General features: G+C 36.8%; 1 protein-coding gene across 1 annotated transcript in view; it reads right to left on the bottom strand.

The window, feature by feature from the left end:
* The window catches only part of TRHDE (thyrotropin releasing hormone degrading enzyme), a 209677-nt gene that overhangs the window by 90553 nt on the left and 99107 nt on the right, over positions 1-20017 (bottom strand). The window contains exon 7 of the mRNA XM_038153062.1: positions 5749-5814. Within this exon, the coding sequence (XP_038008990.1) occupies positions 5749-5814 (66 nt within the window). The remainder of the gene's footprint in view (positions 1-5748; positions 5815-20017) is intronic.

The raw sequence follows: 20017 nt of genomic DNA, 5'->3' as shown, positions 1-20017 counted from the left end.
CAGCACCACAGTTCACTGCTTCACTGACCTTGATTCTAAGATGCCTGGTTTTTTGTTTGTCTTTGCAGATTTTTTATGTTTTTACAGAAAACTCTTGAAAAGAAGTCTCTAATGATGTCTCATTAAAGATAGCAAACAACTAACTGTAATGAATTGGTAATAAAGATATAATAAATATGTATTTAACGGGTACACTGTTTAATACATCATGTAAAAAATAGATTATCATATAATACCATGTAAATAGATGAAAATATTTCATGCATTACTATTTCATGCACATGGTAGGTATCTAAAAAACAGGAAAAAACAGTGTGAAAGGAAGTTTAAATAGCCAGCAATATGATACAAGGAAGTGACTGAAATCTGAACCTTGCTGAACACCACACTTCCCCAGACAGCTCCTGTGAAGGGCTGACTAATTTGTTTCAATACAGTGGCCATTCTACAGCACCAAAAGAGACAGTATCTATCCAAAGCACTGTGTGAAAATTCTTCCAAATGTACAATGTGAAGCCTAAAAAGTAGTTAATTTATCACAGAAGCAGAGATTCCTACAGTAACTAATTCAAACTGCTGATGATGCACTAAATCAGAGTGAGTGATGAACACATACATAGCAGCAAGTGAAGTTCAAAAAGATACAGATCTATGTGATCAATGAGCTGTCACACGGCAAATGAAATGCAGTGTTGACAAACGTACAGTAATGGAGATGAAGCTCCAAAGTAATCAAACCAAATATAAGAAAATAAACCAGTGCAGAAATATCTCATTACAGCACTGGAGGTGCCTTTTAAAACACATCTACCAGACATTCAAATCACTGGTACTTCTCTCTCTATTTAATTTGAAAAAAAATAAAAACCAAGCACTGATTACTTGAAGAGATAGATGCATTGTCATAACGTAGTCAAATCTTCCCAAAGATGCAATCCAGTGACACCAGACATGTAAGAAACCATCTATTTCAAACACAGAGTTGGAACAACAGCCTACAGAAGAAAATCTCACACAGACCTTGTATCATATTGCACATTACCACCCTGAGTGATGACTGAATGATAAAGCCAGCTTATGGCTTCTACCTCTATCAATCTGTGCAGTTCAGAAACATAATCAGAGCAAGTGGTGCTGACCAAGCCTCTTCATATTCTAACCACCTTCTTACCTGATTAATAGCTTTTTGACTGAAAAGCAACAACATTTTGTAAGAAGAGTACTGGCATTCAATGATGTGCACTTCTTGAATTCTCCTGGAGCATAAGAAACTGCACATCATGAAAAATGCCAGAACTTCTAAAAAGACATAAATCGCCTGCTGTGAGAAGGAAGGATTTATTAGACATTTTCTACAAAAATAATAGCTGTAACTTTCTCATATGCAAGTGTTACCAGCTGTGGCTACTACTGTCATTATTCAATTATTCATTACAGCCAAAAGAAATACATTCTCTTTTGCTTTTGTCTACAGAGTGCTAGAGTGAGATTGTTCCATCTGTACCTAAATCTCCTGTTTGAAATGCCATATGATTCAAGACATCATACCTTTGAAGGGCTTTTCAAAAATCCTATCTTCACTAGTCTCTTGGATGCAGCTTTATTGTGGAACTGCCACACTATAATCAAATGCCCTTTCAAGTATATTTACCATCATAGGAACAGTCCAGTTATTCTTGACAGATATGAATCTCTATAAAGACATCTACACTGTAAAAATGAGCAGTTCTGCCAGAATTTTACTTCCTTGCAGACTCCTTAACAGAACAGTTTGCTGAACTGTTAGAGATCACATGCACATTTATACATTTCATCAGATCATATTTATTGGTAAAAAATATCCACCAAAGAACCTCATCCTCCTCCATCAACTTTTCTCTTCTTTTTAATACAATTGATTGTTTTCTTTGACAAATAAGGGATTTTTCACCCCCAACCAGTCTCCACCTTCTCTTCAAAAAGTCCACATGCCAAGTGAGTAAGAAAAAAAAAGCCATTAACAAGTAAGGTAACATCCTACTTGCTTCTTAACCCAAAGTTAAGTTACACCTTATCTGTTATAGTGTCTCCTATATTAAAGCTCTAATTCTTTAGCTCTTTAAGACGATGAATCATGCCTTGATTTGGATGAAACCACAAACAATGCAAACACTAATAAAGAACTACTCATTTTTGTTTATGCTACTTTAATAAGACCTCAGAATTACTCTTTTTTATCATCTCTCAAAAACTTAAGGAAATAGCTAATACACTAAAAATAATTGAAATAATACTGGAAATATAATAGCGTGGAGAGGTAACAACATAGAAGGTTCCTGGAGAGTGTGGAATTAACTTCTAGACACAGTTGCTGGGCAAGACAACTAAAAAAGCTGCCCTGCAGGAGCTCTTGTTTGTGAAGAAAGATTGGTGGGTGATGTGATGATTAGAGGGCATCTTGGGCTCAGCAATTATGAAATAAGAAGAGTTTTCAGTTCTTGGAGAAATTAGTAGGGGGGTCAGCAGAACTACTACCTCGGCCTGTTTATGACACTCATTGAGAGAGCCCCTTAGGCTTTTGCCTGAAGAGCGAAGGAGTCCAGGAATGCTGAACATATTTAAGAAATCCTAAAGGCGCTGGAGCTGGCCATCCCCACATGCTGAAACACAAGCCAGTGGGGAAGACCACCAGCTTGGTTGCACAGAGTTTTGTCTGGAGCTCAGATAACAAAAACAAGTTTAAGACCTTTGGAAGAAGGGACAAGCAACTCAGGAGGACTACAAGGGCATTGCGAGGTTATGCAGACAGAAAACTTGAAGAGTCAAAGCCAAAGTAGAACTTTATCTAGACACTGCTGTAAAACACATTAAAAAATGTTTCTATAAATATATTAGCAACAGAAGGAGGGCTGAAAATCTCCATTCTTGGCAGAATATGGGGAATAAGATGGTGAAAAAGAATGAGGAAAAGGCCGAGGTACTTAATGCCTTCTTAGTCTCAGTCTTTCTTAGTAAGACCAATTGTTCTTTGGGTACCCCGCCCCCTGAACTAGACAACAGAGACAAAGAGCAGAACTGAAGCACCAAACATCTGAGGAAAAATGGTCAGCAGTCTTCTACACCACTTAGATACACAGAAGTCTATTGGAAAGGACAGGATCCATCCAAGGGTCCTGAGGGAGCTGGCAGCAGTGCTCACCAAGTCACTTTCCATCACTTAACAGTAGTTCTGGCTCACTGGGTAAGTCCTAGACAACCAGAGGTTAGCAATGTGACACTCATTTACAATAAGGGCTGGAAGGATGATCTGAAGAATGACAGGCCTGTCAGCCTGACCTCAGTGCCAGGGAAGGTCATGGAGCAGATTGTCTTGAGTGCCATCACACAGCAGATGCAAGACAACCAGGATGTCAGGCCCAGCCAGCAAGCTGTAAGAAAGGTCCTGTTTGACCAACCTGATCCCCTTCTGTGACCTACGTTGTGGATGAAGGAAAGGCTGTGGATTTTGTCTACCTAAACTTACTAAAGCCTTTGACACCATTTCCCACAGCATTCTCCTGGAAAAACTGGCTGTGAATGTCTTTTAGAACTCAGTTACTCAACAAGCTATTAGAATGACACAGGAAGATTGGACCATCAAGTGCATTTTCAGAGTATTTGTTATTTGAAGAGATTTATAAATAGTAGTAATATTGGATTTTGCTATTCTACAGAAAGGACATTTACTTGAATATTAGAATTCCATGTTAAAACAGGATTCAAGGCAACATAATTCAAAAACCCAAGTGATGCTATCAAGCTAAAGAGCTAAAATGCCTAAACCAGGGCATGACATAAAGGGCAAATTAGTCCCCCAGTTTCCCTTATCATTAGCAAAGCTATAGCACCCCAAATGCACAGTGCAGGAACAGTATTTTGTTAGATTTGCAAAATGCAAAAAATTAGATTATTGACAGATATTTCCAACTGTATACTTTGTAGCTTATGAAAAACTTACAAACTTCATGTTTTATTTTGTTCAGCTTGAAAACATACACATGGAAAATCTCTATCTGGATTTCAAACTGGTTTCAGTTAAAATCATCATCTTTCTTCTGAACTGATGCCAAGACTTGTACTAGTCAGATTTTCACAGTTAGATTTTTCATAGACTTTCATTAGCAAACAGAATGGTTTCTATTTAGAGCCAAACCAGTGAAAAGCAGAAATAATAGGAAACCATTCAAATCAAAAACCAAAGCTCCATTACAACTTTATGGTAATTATGATTAATCCCTGTGTAGCTATTCTTTGATGTGAGCTTTTTTCTCAGTCTCTTTCAAGACAACTTGCACACTGTTATTTCTCAGGCAAACGTAGAAGAAAACAGAAAAACAGGGTTTAACATGTACACACTAAAGCTTTTCCCTTCTAAAACCCTGAGAGACATACTCCACTTGGAAAAAGTGCTACTGAAATCCTCTATGAATGGATCTGTCCAAACAGAAGTTTCTGGCTGTAATATGGAGTTTGCTGGACTAAGGGCAGAAGTCTTAATGTCTAAATGACATGATGGTTTTACCCTTGACATACACAAGATTTTATGAAGGAAACTTCTGATTTAAAGAGTTCTCATCTAAATGAGAAATTTATCTAATTCATCTGACCAGGTGTTACAACGAAGCAAATGATCAAGCTGGTCCTATGAGTAAGTTATGCTACAAACCCTGATTGTACTGTAAATTCTCCAAAAAGTTGCATTTCCTCAGCAAGTTTCCTTTCATTGCCTTTGCATGGAAAATACCTCTCTGACATGACCAATGCATTCATTTAATTTTTGGTTTATATTTTATCTTCCAATTTATTTTGGTTAGAGGTAGAATTATTCTGCTAAAAAATGACCTGATCCTAGACGTAGTTTATTTAAATTTCAAAATGAAAAGCTTACTAAGAACAGATAAGATTGATTACTCCTTCCAACTTAGCATAATTGTATTTCAGGTGAACATCAATTTACTTTAAAGGACACTTCTAAGTAGCAGGCTGTATCATACATAATTCATCAATCACAGCTGCCTGTAACATGATTTACTCAAGCAGATTTCAATGGAATAGAGGGAATTGCATTGTTTTTTATGCTTTGGCTTGTTTGTTTTTAAATAGTTTACGAAACACTCATTTGTCCTGAATTATTGCTGAAAGGAGTTCATCCTTGGTAATCAGCACATTGAATTTTTTTCTCTTTCTACAGAAATGTTACCTCTTTATATTTCTTTTAAAAGACAGAGTGAGTTTTCAAAACATCGTTAAGGCAGAGAGCACTCCATGCTTATTAAAGGTAAAAATAAAACTCAAGGATTTTGCTACGGAGGAAGGGATGGCAAAATATTTATCTGAAAAGCATTATTCATTTTAGGGCTGTTTATTTTCCAGCTGGCTTATATTGTTATTATTTGTTAGACCAGCAGTCAAACACAGGAGAAGAGAAGTAGCTACTTTCTCAGCTAGTCCTTTGCATATTTGTCACATGGATAAAGTGGCTTTCATGTGGCACTCTACACAAAACTGTATGCCAGTTGATGTACAATCACTTCATACATCAAGAAATATAGGTGAAACTGCATCTTCAATCAAATTCAGCTTTAGGGACACGGTGGCACCTCAGATGGTCTTAAACTAAAGAAATATTTCCAGAAATTGATGCAAATATGGCTTCAAAAGTAAAAAGAGGGAGCAAGAGAAAATGCTAGAAATACGCATTGACGCAAAGATGGAAATGCCTTTACTTACTTGTAAGCCCATCTGAAACACAGAGTGACCCATAAAGCTAGCCAACATTCGAATCAGAGCTGCACCCTATGGGAAATCACAGAGAAACAAAGTTACCAGTTTTGAATTCCAGTATAACAAAATAAATACATTCAGAAGCAGGCATTTCCACCCAACACCAATATGCCTGAAACCTGTAACTTATACAATCTTTATTTGTGCTAGAATGAAAGACAGAGAGAGAGAGAGAGAGAGAGAGAGAGAGAGAGAGAGAAAAGATAATGCAAATGCTTACTAGGAAAAGTGAGGAGGCAAAGAGATAATAAGTGTTAATAAGTGATAATAAGTGTTAATATCCTGCCCCGTATGTTGAATAAGGCGCAGGTCAAACAACACACTCTCCCCACTGCTGGAGCATGCACGTGTCAGTTCCACAAATGACTGACCCCAACCCTTCTATGCACTCAACAGAAAGTTGTAATTGAGAGCAAAGAAATAGTGTCAACTGCAAATTCTACCTCAGTGATTATTCATAATACTTTTATCTCCATTACACTATTGTACATCAGGATTCAGTGATACTACTTCTCTTTGTAACAGCCTTCAAGATCTGGTGACTAAAAGCGAATAATTTCCATTAGAATTTTTTAAGATGAGAATATATATATTTGACTTATTAATAGTCAGGTTATTTTCCAGACTATCATGCAAAGAGGTAAGTACTAGTATTGCACTCTTTCTCTACTTATAGCAGTTCTTAGCCTCTTCTTCTTCAGGCAAAGCATAGAGATCTAAAAGACAAGTGATTCTAAATCCCAGTACTTACTGCAAGAAACAGACAGATACTTCCATGAGCAGCTTTTTTTAAGCATCCTTTTTGTGTTTTCTCACACACTCTCAGAAACACAGTTGCTGTGTATTTTCCCTTTGCCCAAGTGCTCTATTTTAAGCAGAAATAACTTTGCAGATCTGATGTGACCATTTAGCTATAATATCCCACTTTACAATATAATTTCAAGACAATCAGTCTTCCAATCCCAATATTTAAATGTTATACTTAGTACTGATCACCATACAAGAGGGAGGACACTTGTGATTGCAAATCCATGAATTAAAGGCTTTAAGAAAACACGATGCTAGAACTAAACCACCTCATCTAGAAATGAAGGTCCAGGAATTAGATTAACACTCAATCAGACAATAATTAAAAAAAAAAAAGGGGAACATTACAGAGGTTCAAAAATTTACAGATTCTAAAGCCAAAAGTACTTTTATAACATGTATTCTGTATTAATTTAGTAATTTAGGCAAAAACTCCTATGCTTTCTCTTTCTATTTTAGAAAATCAAGATCAGAATAATGTTTCAGAGTACTATACAATGTGTTACATCTAATATTTCACAGTGAAACTACACAGCTTTTTACTCATTGAAAGATATCTAGTTTCACTTACTTGAATTTATCTAGCTTCATCTTTCAAAACAAGACTTCATGTCTTTTCCTGCCAAATTAAAGTTCAGGATAGTTTGCAAATATAACTCTTGTCCAATTTTTAGATCATTTTACACATGTTCCACTGATTTTTTTATACAGTGACTATTTTTAAGTACTGAATGGAGCTGAAATAAACAACGCTTGAAATAATGACATAAATCAAAAATATTTGTAAATTATTAGTAAGTTGTAAGAAAACACAAGTCCTTCATTGGCAGCAAAAACAAACATTATACAGGTTGCAGAGTAACTGAGCTGCTTTTAGGAATGGAATAGTGAATAAACGAAAACATGATTTTTGCATTATTAACACTAGGATATGTTGTTATGGTGGTATATAATCTTACTGGAAGACAAATCACGTCTGGAACACATTGCAGAATAGAAAGTAACACCTTTCAAAACAGATTATTACCTGAGCAGACAATACCATAGGTCAGGAAACATTATTGCCCTTATATTACTAGAGATATAGATTGAGTGAAGTTCTCAGAGACATTTAAGCAGATAAACAGCAGATAAATCTGTTTAAGCAGATAAACAGAAGGTTTTTTTAAAATCTCATAAATAGGTAAATCCTACTCAATCTGTAAGTAACTTGGTCAGGGCAATCCAAAACATCTGTAGCAGAAACAAAAAACCCATAAAACATATCAGACAAAATCCTCAACAAGATGACATTTTTCCATTCACCACATATCCTCTTTCCTACTCATATTTAGTATTCCAGGATGCCCTGGTTTCTTCCTCACAGTTTAAACTTCACATAGTAACAAAAGACATATATATATATATATATATATATATATATATATATATATATAAGCACATTGACTCTACTGACTTCTGTAAAAAGTAGGCAAGCTAATAGTTCCATATAATCTTGCCCATAGAGTCTTTTTATTCTATCCAGAGACAAAGAACTATCATGTACATGTAAAGAAATTATAGAATTCCCCTCACAGGCAGCATTTATACAAGTGTTGGATGGCTGGCCATTATACAGCAAACAAAATAAAACAGCAAGCAAAAACTGAATGGAGAGTCAAGGCAGAAAGGCAGGACTATTCTCTCAAGACAGATCTCTTTCCATAGCTTTAGAAGTACTTTCTACCAATTAATTACCTTCAGGAAACTCAGAAACCCTACTTAGAGCTTGCAAAACAATAGGCTAGTCACAGTTCTGCCATCTTCCCCACTCAGGGAAAGCAAAAGCTTTCTTGACGTGTTTCAGGAAGGGAATGGATTCAAAAAAGCAAGAGAACCTTAAGAGGGGAAAAAGTGTCTTCTAGAGATGGGAGAAGAAACAAGAGCAAATGAAGGCCTTGATGTGGAGGAAAAAGAAATGCGAGGAAACCATTAATTTCACCTTTCCTGAACTTTTGAGAGTAGGCAGAACTGAGAACAATGATACTTTCATAAGAAGCACTGGAGCTCTCCAAACATTCACAGCTCTGGAAAGCAGAGCAGGATAAGGCAGCAAACACTGGCACTCTGACTAGGGAGAAAGCAAAACAGGTTTCCAGGCAGAAGGATAAAAAGCAAGAGGTATAGAGAGTAACTGGCATAAAGAAGAGTAGCTTACTAAAAGGAGAAGCTTGGAAGATGACCCTAAACAGAGGGTCGTGGGAGGTGCAGAAGGTATGTGCAGTAAGTTCAGTTATAGGAAAAACAGAATACATAGATGGAATCCACAGGACTTACGCTGCCATACCTTCCAAAAGCTTCTTGACCTAGACCTAAACCTACAGAAAAATCCCAACAAATCTGTCCTTTTGCAGGAGATGCCCTTTGGAACCTATCAGCATCACTCTCTGAACACCCTGACATGCAAGGAGCCTGTTCCCCACTTCACTCTCAAGAGTCACTTCTGTTCCGCCAACCTTTGTCCAACAGAGAAACAACACAGGATGTCTTGACAAGCGAACTTGCCTCTCCTACTGGGCAGAATGACTGTTTATTGATGATTTAAGTGCTTTCCTCCAGGCAGTAGATGACTCAGTACCTTGTCAAGAGGTAAAGCACACTGGTTTAAGAGGTCTAGTGGAAAGCAATTCTTTCCTATTTAAAAAACATAACCTAGTTCCTGTCAGTGTAAAATCTGACTTGCCTTAAGCCATTGTACCCTATCTTAATTTGTCTACCCAGAAAAATACCCTAGTTATTCATCCAATAATTAATGGCACTACCTGGGTCTGGTGAAGCACTGCTCATTAGCAGATCTCACAAGTGCTCACTAAGATTAATGCCAATATTCTGCAAATTAAAAGGAAACTGTGGCACACCCTAGTGAAATCACTTGCCTAAGATCACCCAGATCCTCATATAACCTATATGCTCCTCGTATAACCTATGATAAAGTTGAAGCTTTCTCAGCCTCAGCATTGATATTCCACTGCTATAGGAAAGGAAAGTAGAATATGTTGGCTACTTCATGGAAATTAGGAGCATACAGCTCTTTTTTGCTAATGCTCTTGGGAAAAGAGTCACTCATGGACAGTTAGCCAACACTGCCTGAAGGGATGGAAGTTTATGCGCTTTCTTCCCCTGAAGAAACTTGTATACTCACAACATGGTAAAGACAAGCCATAACCAAACTTAGGAGAAGAATTCCTTTGTATGCAAACTGAACATTTCTTTGAAATCTACAAAATGCAGAGCCGAGCCAAGGTATTCAGTCTAATTCTCTCCATGTCATCTAATTCTCTCCATGCCAAAATAAAATAATGTGATTTTATCCTTGATCCCAGATTAGTTTTAACTAATTTTTAAAGACCCACTCCTACATCTTGATCCTCTTATGTCATTACAGATCACAATTACTGTAAGTCAATTTAATTCTATGACTTATTTAATATCTCAATTTTATTATACTTGAAATTCTTTAATTAATTGTTTCACTCGCAATTTGCATCTTGTAAATTTTTTTTAATACAAAAGATAGTACCAAATGGAATCTTATTTAACAGGAAACAAAGTCTTACGTATGAACCCACAAAAACATGACTACTACTACATCACAGTACTGTGACAGAGCCACACAGGAAGTGATACACTCGATTCAATGCAGGTATCTGTAGTACCTGTGACTATAATCACTTTAGTTGTTTAGACTTCCCTTACAGTCGTTGGGCTTTATGAGTCACCTCTGGATGCACTTTATCGAATCTTAAAGTAAACCTCAGATCACGGGAATTGTACTCTAAAAGCACCCATCTCTTGTAATTCACTCCAAAAGCAGGCTTGAGTGACTAGCTCATATGTACACATCTGTGCCACAGACATCTAAAGTGCAGTGAGATTCATTCAACTGCACTGTCCAAAAAGACCATACAGAGATTGATTCCCCATTCTGGGGGAAACTCCTGAATTGTGGAGGTACAAAACCAGTGTGATCCTTTCATATGTATAGTCAAATAACAAAAATCATATCTCACTTTATTCTACACACCATACTTTTACATAAGAAGACTAGCAAGGGTAGGTATTCAACAGAAGAGCCTGGAGAGAGGGCAGAGTGCTTGCTAGCTGAAGGTACATGCTCCATACTGAACAGAAAGCAAAGAATACTTGAAATAAAGAACTGGTGAAGCAGTTGCAGGGAAGGGAACAATATAAAAATCAGCAAACCAGCACATAGGGTTATGCAGAAGGCAAGAGGCAGGGACAAGAGGCCATATGTGAAGAGATACAAATAAGCTAGAAACTCCTCCAGCATTATTCTTTGAAGAACCAAAAATTATGTCATTATTCTAAAAAGTTCTCATATGAGAAAAATGGCAGCAACACAAATCAGAAACCGTGAACTACAGCTGATTTACTTTGTAAGGGCAAAATAATTGATTTTTCTGAAAATGCATTAGAATGGTGGAAAGAAAATAGATAATAGGATGACCTGGAAAACACACAGCTCTTCCATCCTCCTTCCCACAGAATTTTTCATTTTTTCCTTCAATATAAACTTCTTTTTCTTTTTAGTTGTGCTTTTGTGTGCTTCATTGTTTTTGTTTTAACCATAGGATTGAGATTCATCTGACTGAGTGCAAATACTTACACTGTAGCTAAGTGATGCTTACTCAGTCGTGCATAGCTGAGGCAGCTGCCTAGACCTCCTTTAAAGGCAAAGAGAGATGCAAGCACCTGAGATCACCCTGATTCATCCAAAGACATGCATCTAAAATAGGACAGATGAATTTCACCCTAAAGATGCCTGTTTATCTTCACTGATGATACAGGGAGATGGGGGGCTACTCAGTTGCAGTTGTCTACATGGTGACCATCTCAAGTGAGATGACATCAATCTCTCTGAAGATATTTTACCCTGTAAATTACAAAACAACATTAAAAATTATGAAAAAGTTAACAGTGGGAAAACACCTCCTCGAGTTTGCAAAGGCCAGTACAGTATCTTGCAGGCTTACCTATCAATTTATCTCATGTAACACCAAGTATCAATCATAGTAATTACTCAGACCTCAATTTATCTCTTCTTCACTGAATGTCCATCTTGCCACCCTTCTTAAGGAATTAAAGTTGTTTGACTTAGTTCATAAAAATACTTCTGTGACACAAAAAACTAAAATCAGGAAGGATCCTGGTAAGAAAAACATCCCCATGGTATCCAGGGTGTAAGCAGGGAGAGAGATGCTGAGGAGGGGAACACTGGACTACCAGAAAAAATTACACAACTGAGGTTCTAAAACAGAAATTTAATACATCAATTTTCCACAAAATCTCCACCCATCCATTTTGCTTCTTCTTCTCATTAAATAAACATAAACAAAACCAACACTAAATACAGGGGATTTATTAACTTTCTTCTCTTGTGCAGTAGTCAGTTCAAAATCAGTCTTGATTAATATGTAATAACACCATCTGTTTTTCAAATTCAGTGGGACACAAAGAGAAGACCTACAGTTATTTTTCTCTGTGCTGATAAATGTGCAATTCAGGATTAAGGTTACCTTCTTTCTAGCTAAGAGAAATAACTATAAATAACTATAACTAATTCTCTATAACTATAGAGAATTACTCTATCCTCTGTCTCAATTACGCTATATTTTATTCATACTGTTACAGCTATTGTTATCAATAGTAAGTTCTTATAATCAGCTTCCTTTTCACTGATTAAAACAAGACTCAGACCAGACACAGGCACACAGAAAGGCATCATTCTTTATCATGAAGACCTTCTGATTTAAGATGAGAATCAGTATACAAAATGGCTACTCGTATATACCTGATGTATACTAGTATTGGTGGTTTTTAATTAATCAGCCACAGTACACACACTTTAAATAGTTCTCTCCTTAAATGATTTACCCTGAGCTATAGATGGCATGCCTTGTCAAAAACTTTTTTAAAATCCATTGTCTTCTCACTGTCCCCTCAAGAACTTCAGCTGGATAGTAAGAAAAAATTCCCCTTTGCAGCTGTGATGACCAGTCAAGATCAACATATTAACCCATGTGCTCACTTACCTTACCCTTTATACCCTACAGAGTCCCCATCTCAGTGGAGAAGAAAGACAAACTCACCAGCCTATAGCTCCCAAGCAGTCCTCTGGCACGGCAACTATTTGTTAGGATGGTCTACATCCCACTGCCAGAAGTTCTGCAGCTCCATATCTGGTTACCCTCAGAAGGTGCAAGTGGATGCCACTCAGATCTGCAGACTTTCTAACAACTAACAGTTCTTTCAGCTAGTGTTTCCCACACACCCACCTCAAATTGATGGTTTCTACAACCCGTTACAAAGAATAAACTGAGCATGGGAATCAACCCATTCTTCAGCAGGAACATCCAATACAAAAAAATTCATTGCACTCCCCTGGTAGATCCTTAGAAATCTCAGTCCCCATTTTAAACTTTGACCATGGTATGGTCCCTCATTATATAAGCCAGAGCTTATAAACAGCTTATAAGCCTGTTGCATACAGTCAGGTCAGACCTACACTAGCTCACCAGAATCACCTCAGAACAAAGAAAAACTTCCAATTTTTGGCTAATGTGCTTACAGGTTGAAAAATATCTTTTCTTCATGAAACACACAAAGAAGGATTTTCTTTTAGAATTGTGAGTGTAATATAAGCAGCATACAGGTTGTGGTTTTTTTCTTTTAAATGTTGAACATATTTTTACAGTTCTCTGTGAAATAGAAGCCTAAGGATATCCACAATCAAATTGGCTTTTAAGTGAGTGAGTATCATTTCATTTCAGCTTAAATTTCTTGAATTCATACATTATTCTTTAGTTCTCAAAATCTTGGGTAATTCTGTAAGTCTAAGTTCATTTAAAATATTAGAAGAACATGTTACCAAGCACTTATACAAGGAATGCATATTTCCACTTTAATTCTGCAATGTGAACACCAGCCAACAAGTAACATCCAAGTCACGTTTTTCAAAACAATCATTCTTTGTTGGTACTAAGCAACCACAGCTGGATACCCCATGAAATTTAGCTTATTGGGAAAAAACACAGCATGAATTAAAGCAAAAGAATAATATACATCAAACACAGAGCAAAAAATGTGACATATAAAAAAAACCCCATATTTTTTTAAAAAAACCCAAAATTAATTATGCTGCATCTTGGAGATATTTAACAGAAAAGAAGTATGTTTTGACTTAAGTCACATCTGCGGAATTTGCTCAAACGTAGACAGAGGTATATGTATGTAAATTAATTATTTAAAAACTTGATTAACTGATGTAAGTAGTGTAACATGTGTTACACGACATGCAGTGCATTGAATTTACTGAATTCTCCTGTATGAACAACTGAACACTGGGTAACCACTTTCAAAGACAGGTATTGCATTTCAGCTGCGTTTCCTTAAGCAAACATATTCTCTGTATGCTCTCCTTTTTTTTCATTTTCCCACAAAGGGAGAAGTTCAGCCATTCCTCAGCTCCCACTCAGACGGTTATGCTGAAATGTATTTTACTTTTCTACCTTTATCATCTGAACAGTCTTTTATCTTATGTGGCCTTACTCTGACAATTATGGAACAAGAGTGTCCTATTCATGACACCAGTTACAACATGATTCTGTTGCATGCTCCAGAGAGATCTTTGCTAAAGCACTTCTATCAAGCTGTAACAGCAGAGATAATTGCAAAGGCTTCTCTGGAATTCTTCAGCTGTCTCTATCAAAACTATCTCATCTCTGAGAACTGCATAAGTACCCACTGAGAAATTCTTTTCAGGGAATTAATTAGATTGTATCATGAGTCACCAACACTAAATTCCTCTTTCATTTTCAGAAACTGAGCACTGTAATACAACAGCGTAGATATTTTCTGTATTCTCCAATGGCACCTCCAAATATTACAAGAAAAAAATGAAGCTTAATGCAAGTGAATTTGATAAGTGCAGATGTTTCCTTATTTGATATGGGTAAGAGAACATACTTGTTTAAATGAGTAAACATGTGCCTATGATTTCTTCCCTGTGACAGAAATGTAAAATGTTTGAATTAATTCCTAGAGGCTTTGTCTCTGGATAACCCACATAAAAGCCAAGGGAAGAAGTACAGAAGGAGATAGGTATTTGCACATCATGCAGCATACTGGTACCAAATGTCACAATATGAGACTATCTTAAGGGTCTTTGCCCAGGCAATTATTCAGTGATGTACTGAAGTACCTTAGGCACACAAGCAACCCAAATAAATTCCACAGCCCGGCACATATAAAGTTGAACATCTATGTACTTGGCTGATTGTGGCTCTCACTGGTTTCCCTGCACTTGGCAACAATTGTTAAACATTAACGGACTATATTCATTAACAGAAGCCCAAACAAAACCATCCCTACTTGATTTTAATGATACAGACTAGAAAAAAAAATCAGTCATTTCATTAATCTTCTTTACTTTTTGAAGCAATAGGATTTCCAATTGATATTTGCTTATCAGGCAGTGCACACTCACAAATTAACATGCTGTTAATATTCAGCAATAAAAAAAGGATATGTTTTAATAAAAAGAAATAAACTTACATGGTTTTTAAAACTTTATTAATAGCATGGGTAAACCAGTGTTTTTCAAATCAGCGAATATACCTACAAACCTGTAATGTATTTATTAAATCCTCAAAGATGCATAAAGGCACCTTATGTTGTTTCTACAGAATGAAAGGCCATTTAAAAAAACATCACTGAAAAAACAACATTATATTCAAGGAGAGCTTTTCACTTGGAAATCATAATCATTTTCTATTCTGACAAACACAGCTGTTCTTGGGCTGAATAATACCAAAATGGTCAGACAGTAAAATGGCTTTGGCAAAACACTTGTCTTAGTCATAAATTCCATTGCAAATTTTAGGAACATGACACAAAGAAGAAAATTCAAGGGTATATGACCACAACTAATAAAATTCTTCAGCTGGATATTGTCACATCATTTTCCTTGAATAATAAAATATTATCCATTGTCCAGATAAAATGCTATCGTGACTCAACTTACAACAGGAGTTTTACTCAGCCTCACCACCAAAATCCCTCTTACATGTTCTGACACCAGTGACAAGGACAAAGGAATATTATGCTTTTTTATTAACTGCCTTTATATGAAAATCTTCAAGAAAAATCAAAATTCTTTTTTAGTTCACTAAATACCACATAAGAATCTCAATTCATTTACCTAAGACTGATTTGCAACTATCTATAACTAAACCTGCTATTCTAATTTCTCTTTTCTAATACCTTTTTAAGCTTCATAAGTTAACTGGTACTTAAACATATCTTTAAAAAGAACTGCAACAACAACAAAACAGTGTGCCAGAGGTTTTTCCAAAGAGTCCCATTTTGAATAGAAATCTTACAGGATCATATTTTGATCAAAATATTGACCATATTCTTATGTCAAGTTTTTTGTTCCTTTTGCTTTATTTCACTAACTCAAATTTATTTTCTATTTCTAATTCTTACAATTTCTTCCAAGTTACTTTAACACTTGTAACTGTTGCTCCTCTGGTTATTGATCTAAACCAGAATCTGTATCAGCAAAATCAGCCCTTGCCTGTACACCAGCATTTTTTTTTTGGACTCCTTCAGGGGAAAAAAAAAAAAAAGAAAATACCTGTAACTTTCTGCTTTGCCCTTTGCTGAAAATGATCATTGCAAAGCAGAAACAGAGAGGCAGAAAAGGCAAGTGCATGTCAAGTGCAAGTGCAACTACCTCCATGTACACCTGTCTTTATGAACACCATTTTAAGTCATGAAAATATCTGAGACACAGATGCACTATTTTTTTTCTTCTAATGGCTTCCTTTTGGGGAAGGAAGGATGGTAGGACATGGTGTCTAGACCCACTGTTGCCATTTCTGCTTCAATCATCTCCTCCAGTCCTTGAGAGCTGCCATTTGCCACTGCCTTTCCATGGGAAACAGGCAGAAGGCTTGTACCACAACAGGTTGTGTCCTCCTGACAACTCTACCTTGATGGAGCAGTCTAATGAGCTCTTCTTTAAAATAAAATGCTTTTATTAACTTTTGGGCTCCATCTTTATTATTTCCAGTCAAACCCATATGCAATTGTCCCTGGCATGTGGAACACACAACACTCCTGAAACATTGTCCATGTGTAGCTGCTTATATACCACAAATTGTAGTTTCCATGTTTCTTCTTCAGAAAATAGTAACTAGCACACACTAACCAGTGTAAAGGGTTAAAGACTATTTGCTCCTGCTTGAGCCAGGATGGTAGAAAGATGAGTTAAGAGAAGTATTTTAAGTATCTTGAAGCACCTGTCTAGCTTTAGGCATTGGCACCCACTGGCTAAACTGGGACAGCCTCCATACTTTAGGACAAGCACTCTTGGAGGTGCTCTGAACTTGAACCTGTTGGTATCACTGACTGCGTTTCAATGACTTTCATATAGGAAGCAGTAACAACCTACAGCCTTTTCATCTGCACAGAAAGACATTATTTTCATTACAAGATACCTCCTCTGTTACAATGCATTAGGAACAAATGGCTCCTGAAAGCACCTTCTGCAATCTGGGCACTGACCTCTTGCACTCACAAGTCATGGAAGAAAAATCAGCGTCACACAAATGTGCACCCTTTGGACTTAATGGCACCTACAGACAACAGCACAGCTAAATTAGGGAAAACAAAAAGCTCTCCCTTTACACCATGGTAAGCGAATGGGTTCCAAAGCCATCTCTTTATATTGTAAGACTTTCAACTAGTCTGATACCACCTCATGCTATCCATTCAACAAAAATAAAAATTAAAAATAAAACCTATTGTACAATTCTTAAGGATTTATCTAGCATTTCTTTCATTGTTAATGAGCCACTCTCACTCTTTTGTCACTTCATAGATGCACATCATCACAATTTCATTGCACTCATGAACTGGCTTTCTTATGAACTACTATTCCTGAACAGAATAGGGGTGGTGGTTTGGGTGTTTTGTTTTGGATTGGTTTTATTTTGTTATTTCAGTGTGAATGTGCTTCACAGTGCCTGAGGAACAGAAGTAAAAAAATGAAGTTTTTAGAGAGCCTTTCCAGTGACTGCATTAGCCCTCCTGTTCTTCCACATTCTTGCAGAACATGCTACATTGTAAATTTTCAAAGAGAATTACACCCAAAAGGGTGAGCAGCCACTGCTTTCAATTTCTTAAATTCTCCTTTGCCAGAATGCAGGGAAGCTGTGCATTTTTCTTTGTGTAAAGTTTTAGTTGAACAGATCTCCTAATGCAGAATGTTGCTTTTGAGGGGAAGCAGGAAGCATGGTTTCCCTTTATTACTATCAGAAATAAATCTTCCTTCCACCACTTGACACTGAAAGAAGAAAAAGGAAATTTTTAAGATGTGGCATAGAGTTAAAAAAGAAAAGGAAGTTATACATACAAGGATTTAGGAAATAACTATTGTTTGCATTATAAAGTCAGGTCAGTGACTGACTCACTGCTGAGGTTAATTTAGCTTACATGGAAGAAAAAAATGAATATTCTTCCCTATTCCAGTCACCCTCTTCCTTGTTTTGATTATTGCTTGCGACTTACCAAGGCATATTCTTTTGGGGGTACTTTTATAGCTATACTCAATCATAATGGTCTTGCCTGCACTGATTGCTGCCAGAATCTCCAACCACCACACTTCAAAGCATGCAGCAGACTGACTGAACTGACTTTAGATATCTGGCTCCCGAGATGTCCTTTCATCCCTTCTCTTATCTGGCTGCGGCTGCTCATCTAGGGCTATGACTCCTTTAGTTCTGTCTGAGATGGCTCTCCCTCAGGTTGCTCTGGGTCTGGCTGTTGCCTTTGAGATGCAGCTGCCTTGTTTCTCCATTTTATTAGAGTCGGTTGTTCCATGCTGATTGTTGCTCCTCATGTTATTCTTGCTGCACTCTCTCCTCCTCTGATGCTGCAGCTCTCCAGGGCTATGATTCCTGCTGTCAGTTATTTCTGGTGTGGAAAGGCTGTCACGCTTTTTGCTTTGATTTAACAATTCTCAGTTCTACTCTTGTGCTCAACAGGCTGTATTTTCTACTGCACTTGGGATATAACCACTTTTCCCGTCATCGTGGGAGGACACTATCTCACTTCCAGCTGCACTAGGAAGACATATGCACTCTCTGATGCAACTTGGGAGCCTTGAATCATCTACCAGTACTGTTTATTAATGAACTATCACGACTTTTCATTTTTCTCTACTTATTTGTGGCCCTAGTGGAGGATGACATGCTTGTATCTGAAGAATGACTAGCATGATGCTTTTCAAAGAGGCAAGCTTTACCCTCAACTGTTTAAGTGGAAAAACATTGTGTGCTGCCAGGCTGTAGTGTCCGTTTCACTCTGCTTGTGGGATTACCTGAATGCCATGAGGTTTACGTCACGGATTTCTTCACACATGCAATCACCAAGGATGAGAAAGTAGAAATGAAAAATATATTCAATTCTGAGGCAACTAAATAGCACATTTTCAATGGTCATTCCTGAAGTGTGTATAAAAAGGCATGTCTTTAGAACGACAGCTGAGTGTCTAGCAGAGATGGGTACTTTAATGGTGTCTGATTTATACCATATTGATGACTGTAAAGACAATGAAATAACAAGGACATTCTATGACTGTCATTTCACTGAACAAAACTTATATCAGAGAAAGTTTCATCATTTCAATATCGTGTAGAAAATTGTGAAGAGAGAGAGAATAGAGATCACATGGGCAATCCAAGCGCTCAGGGAACACAAGATGGACATTTAAAAAAAAAGTTGAAAGACAATGAAAATAAAATCCAAAATGCAGGGAACAGATACTGGACATAGTGGTAAACTGTTTAAAAATATTTTATTTAAGACAGTAGAAAAGTCCTTACTGATGGTCCTGACCCAAAGTTTAGTAGAATCAAGAGAAAAAAAATTTTGACAGCCTAATGTTTTACAGCAATTTAAAAAGTCACTCAACCAAAGACAACTAAAAAGTCATCCCAGAAACATCAGTAATAATTTCCCTCCAGCAGGGCTCATTGTGTGCCAAGGGCTTTGTGGTACCTGAAAATATTTGAGCCCACACCTGACCAGGTAAAAGCCTTCAGTGTAATTTTACAGTTTGGATTTTACCAACATACTATTCACCACAGTATTTATAGTAGCAGACACTAGAGAGCTAGAGGAATAGGCTCTGTTCTGAATATCTAATAAATAAACTTATTTCCATAGCTGATTTTCAGTGCAAGCAATGCATGCACGCATACAAGATTTTCTAGGAAAGAAACAATGTAAGATATGTTAAATTTGCTCTAATTTATCCTCAGATGGAACAGTGTGATGTTTC

The sequence above is a fragment of the Motacilla alba genome, chromosome 1A, assembly GCF_015832195.1.
Source record: "Motacilla alba alba isolate MOTALB_02 chromosome 1A, Motacilla_alba_V1.0_pri, whole genome shotgun sequence".
Taxonomy (NCBI): domain Eukaryota; kingdom Metazoa; phylum Chordata; class Aves; order Passeriformes; family Motacillidae; genus Motacilla; species Motacilla alba.
The sequence above is the reverse complement of the archived record's forward strand: the minus strand, read 5'-3'. Positions and strand labels throughout refer to the sequence as shown.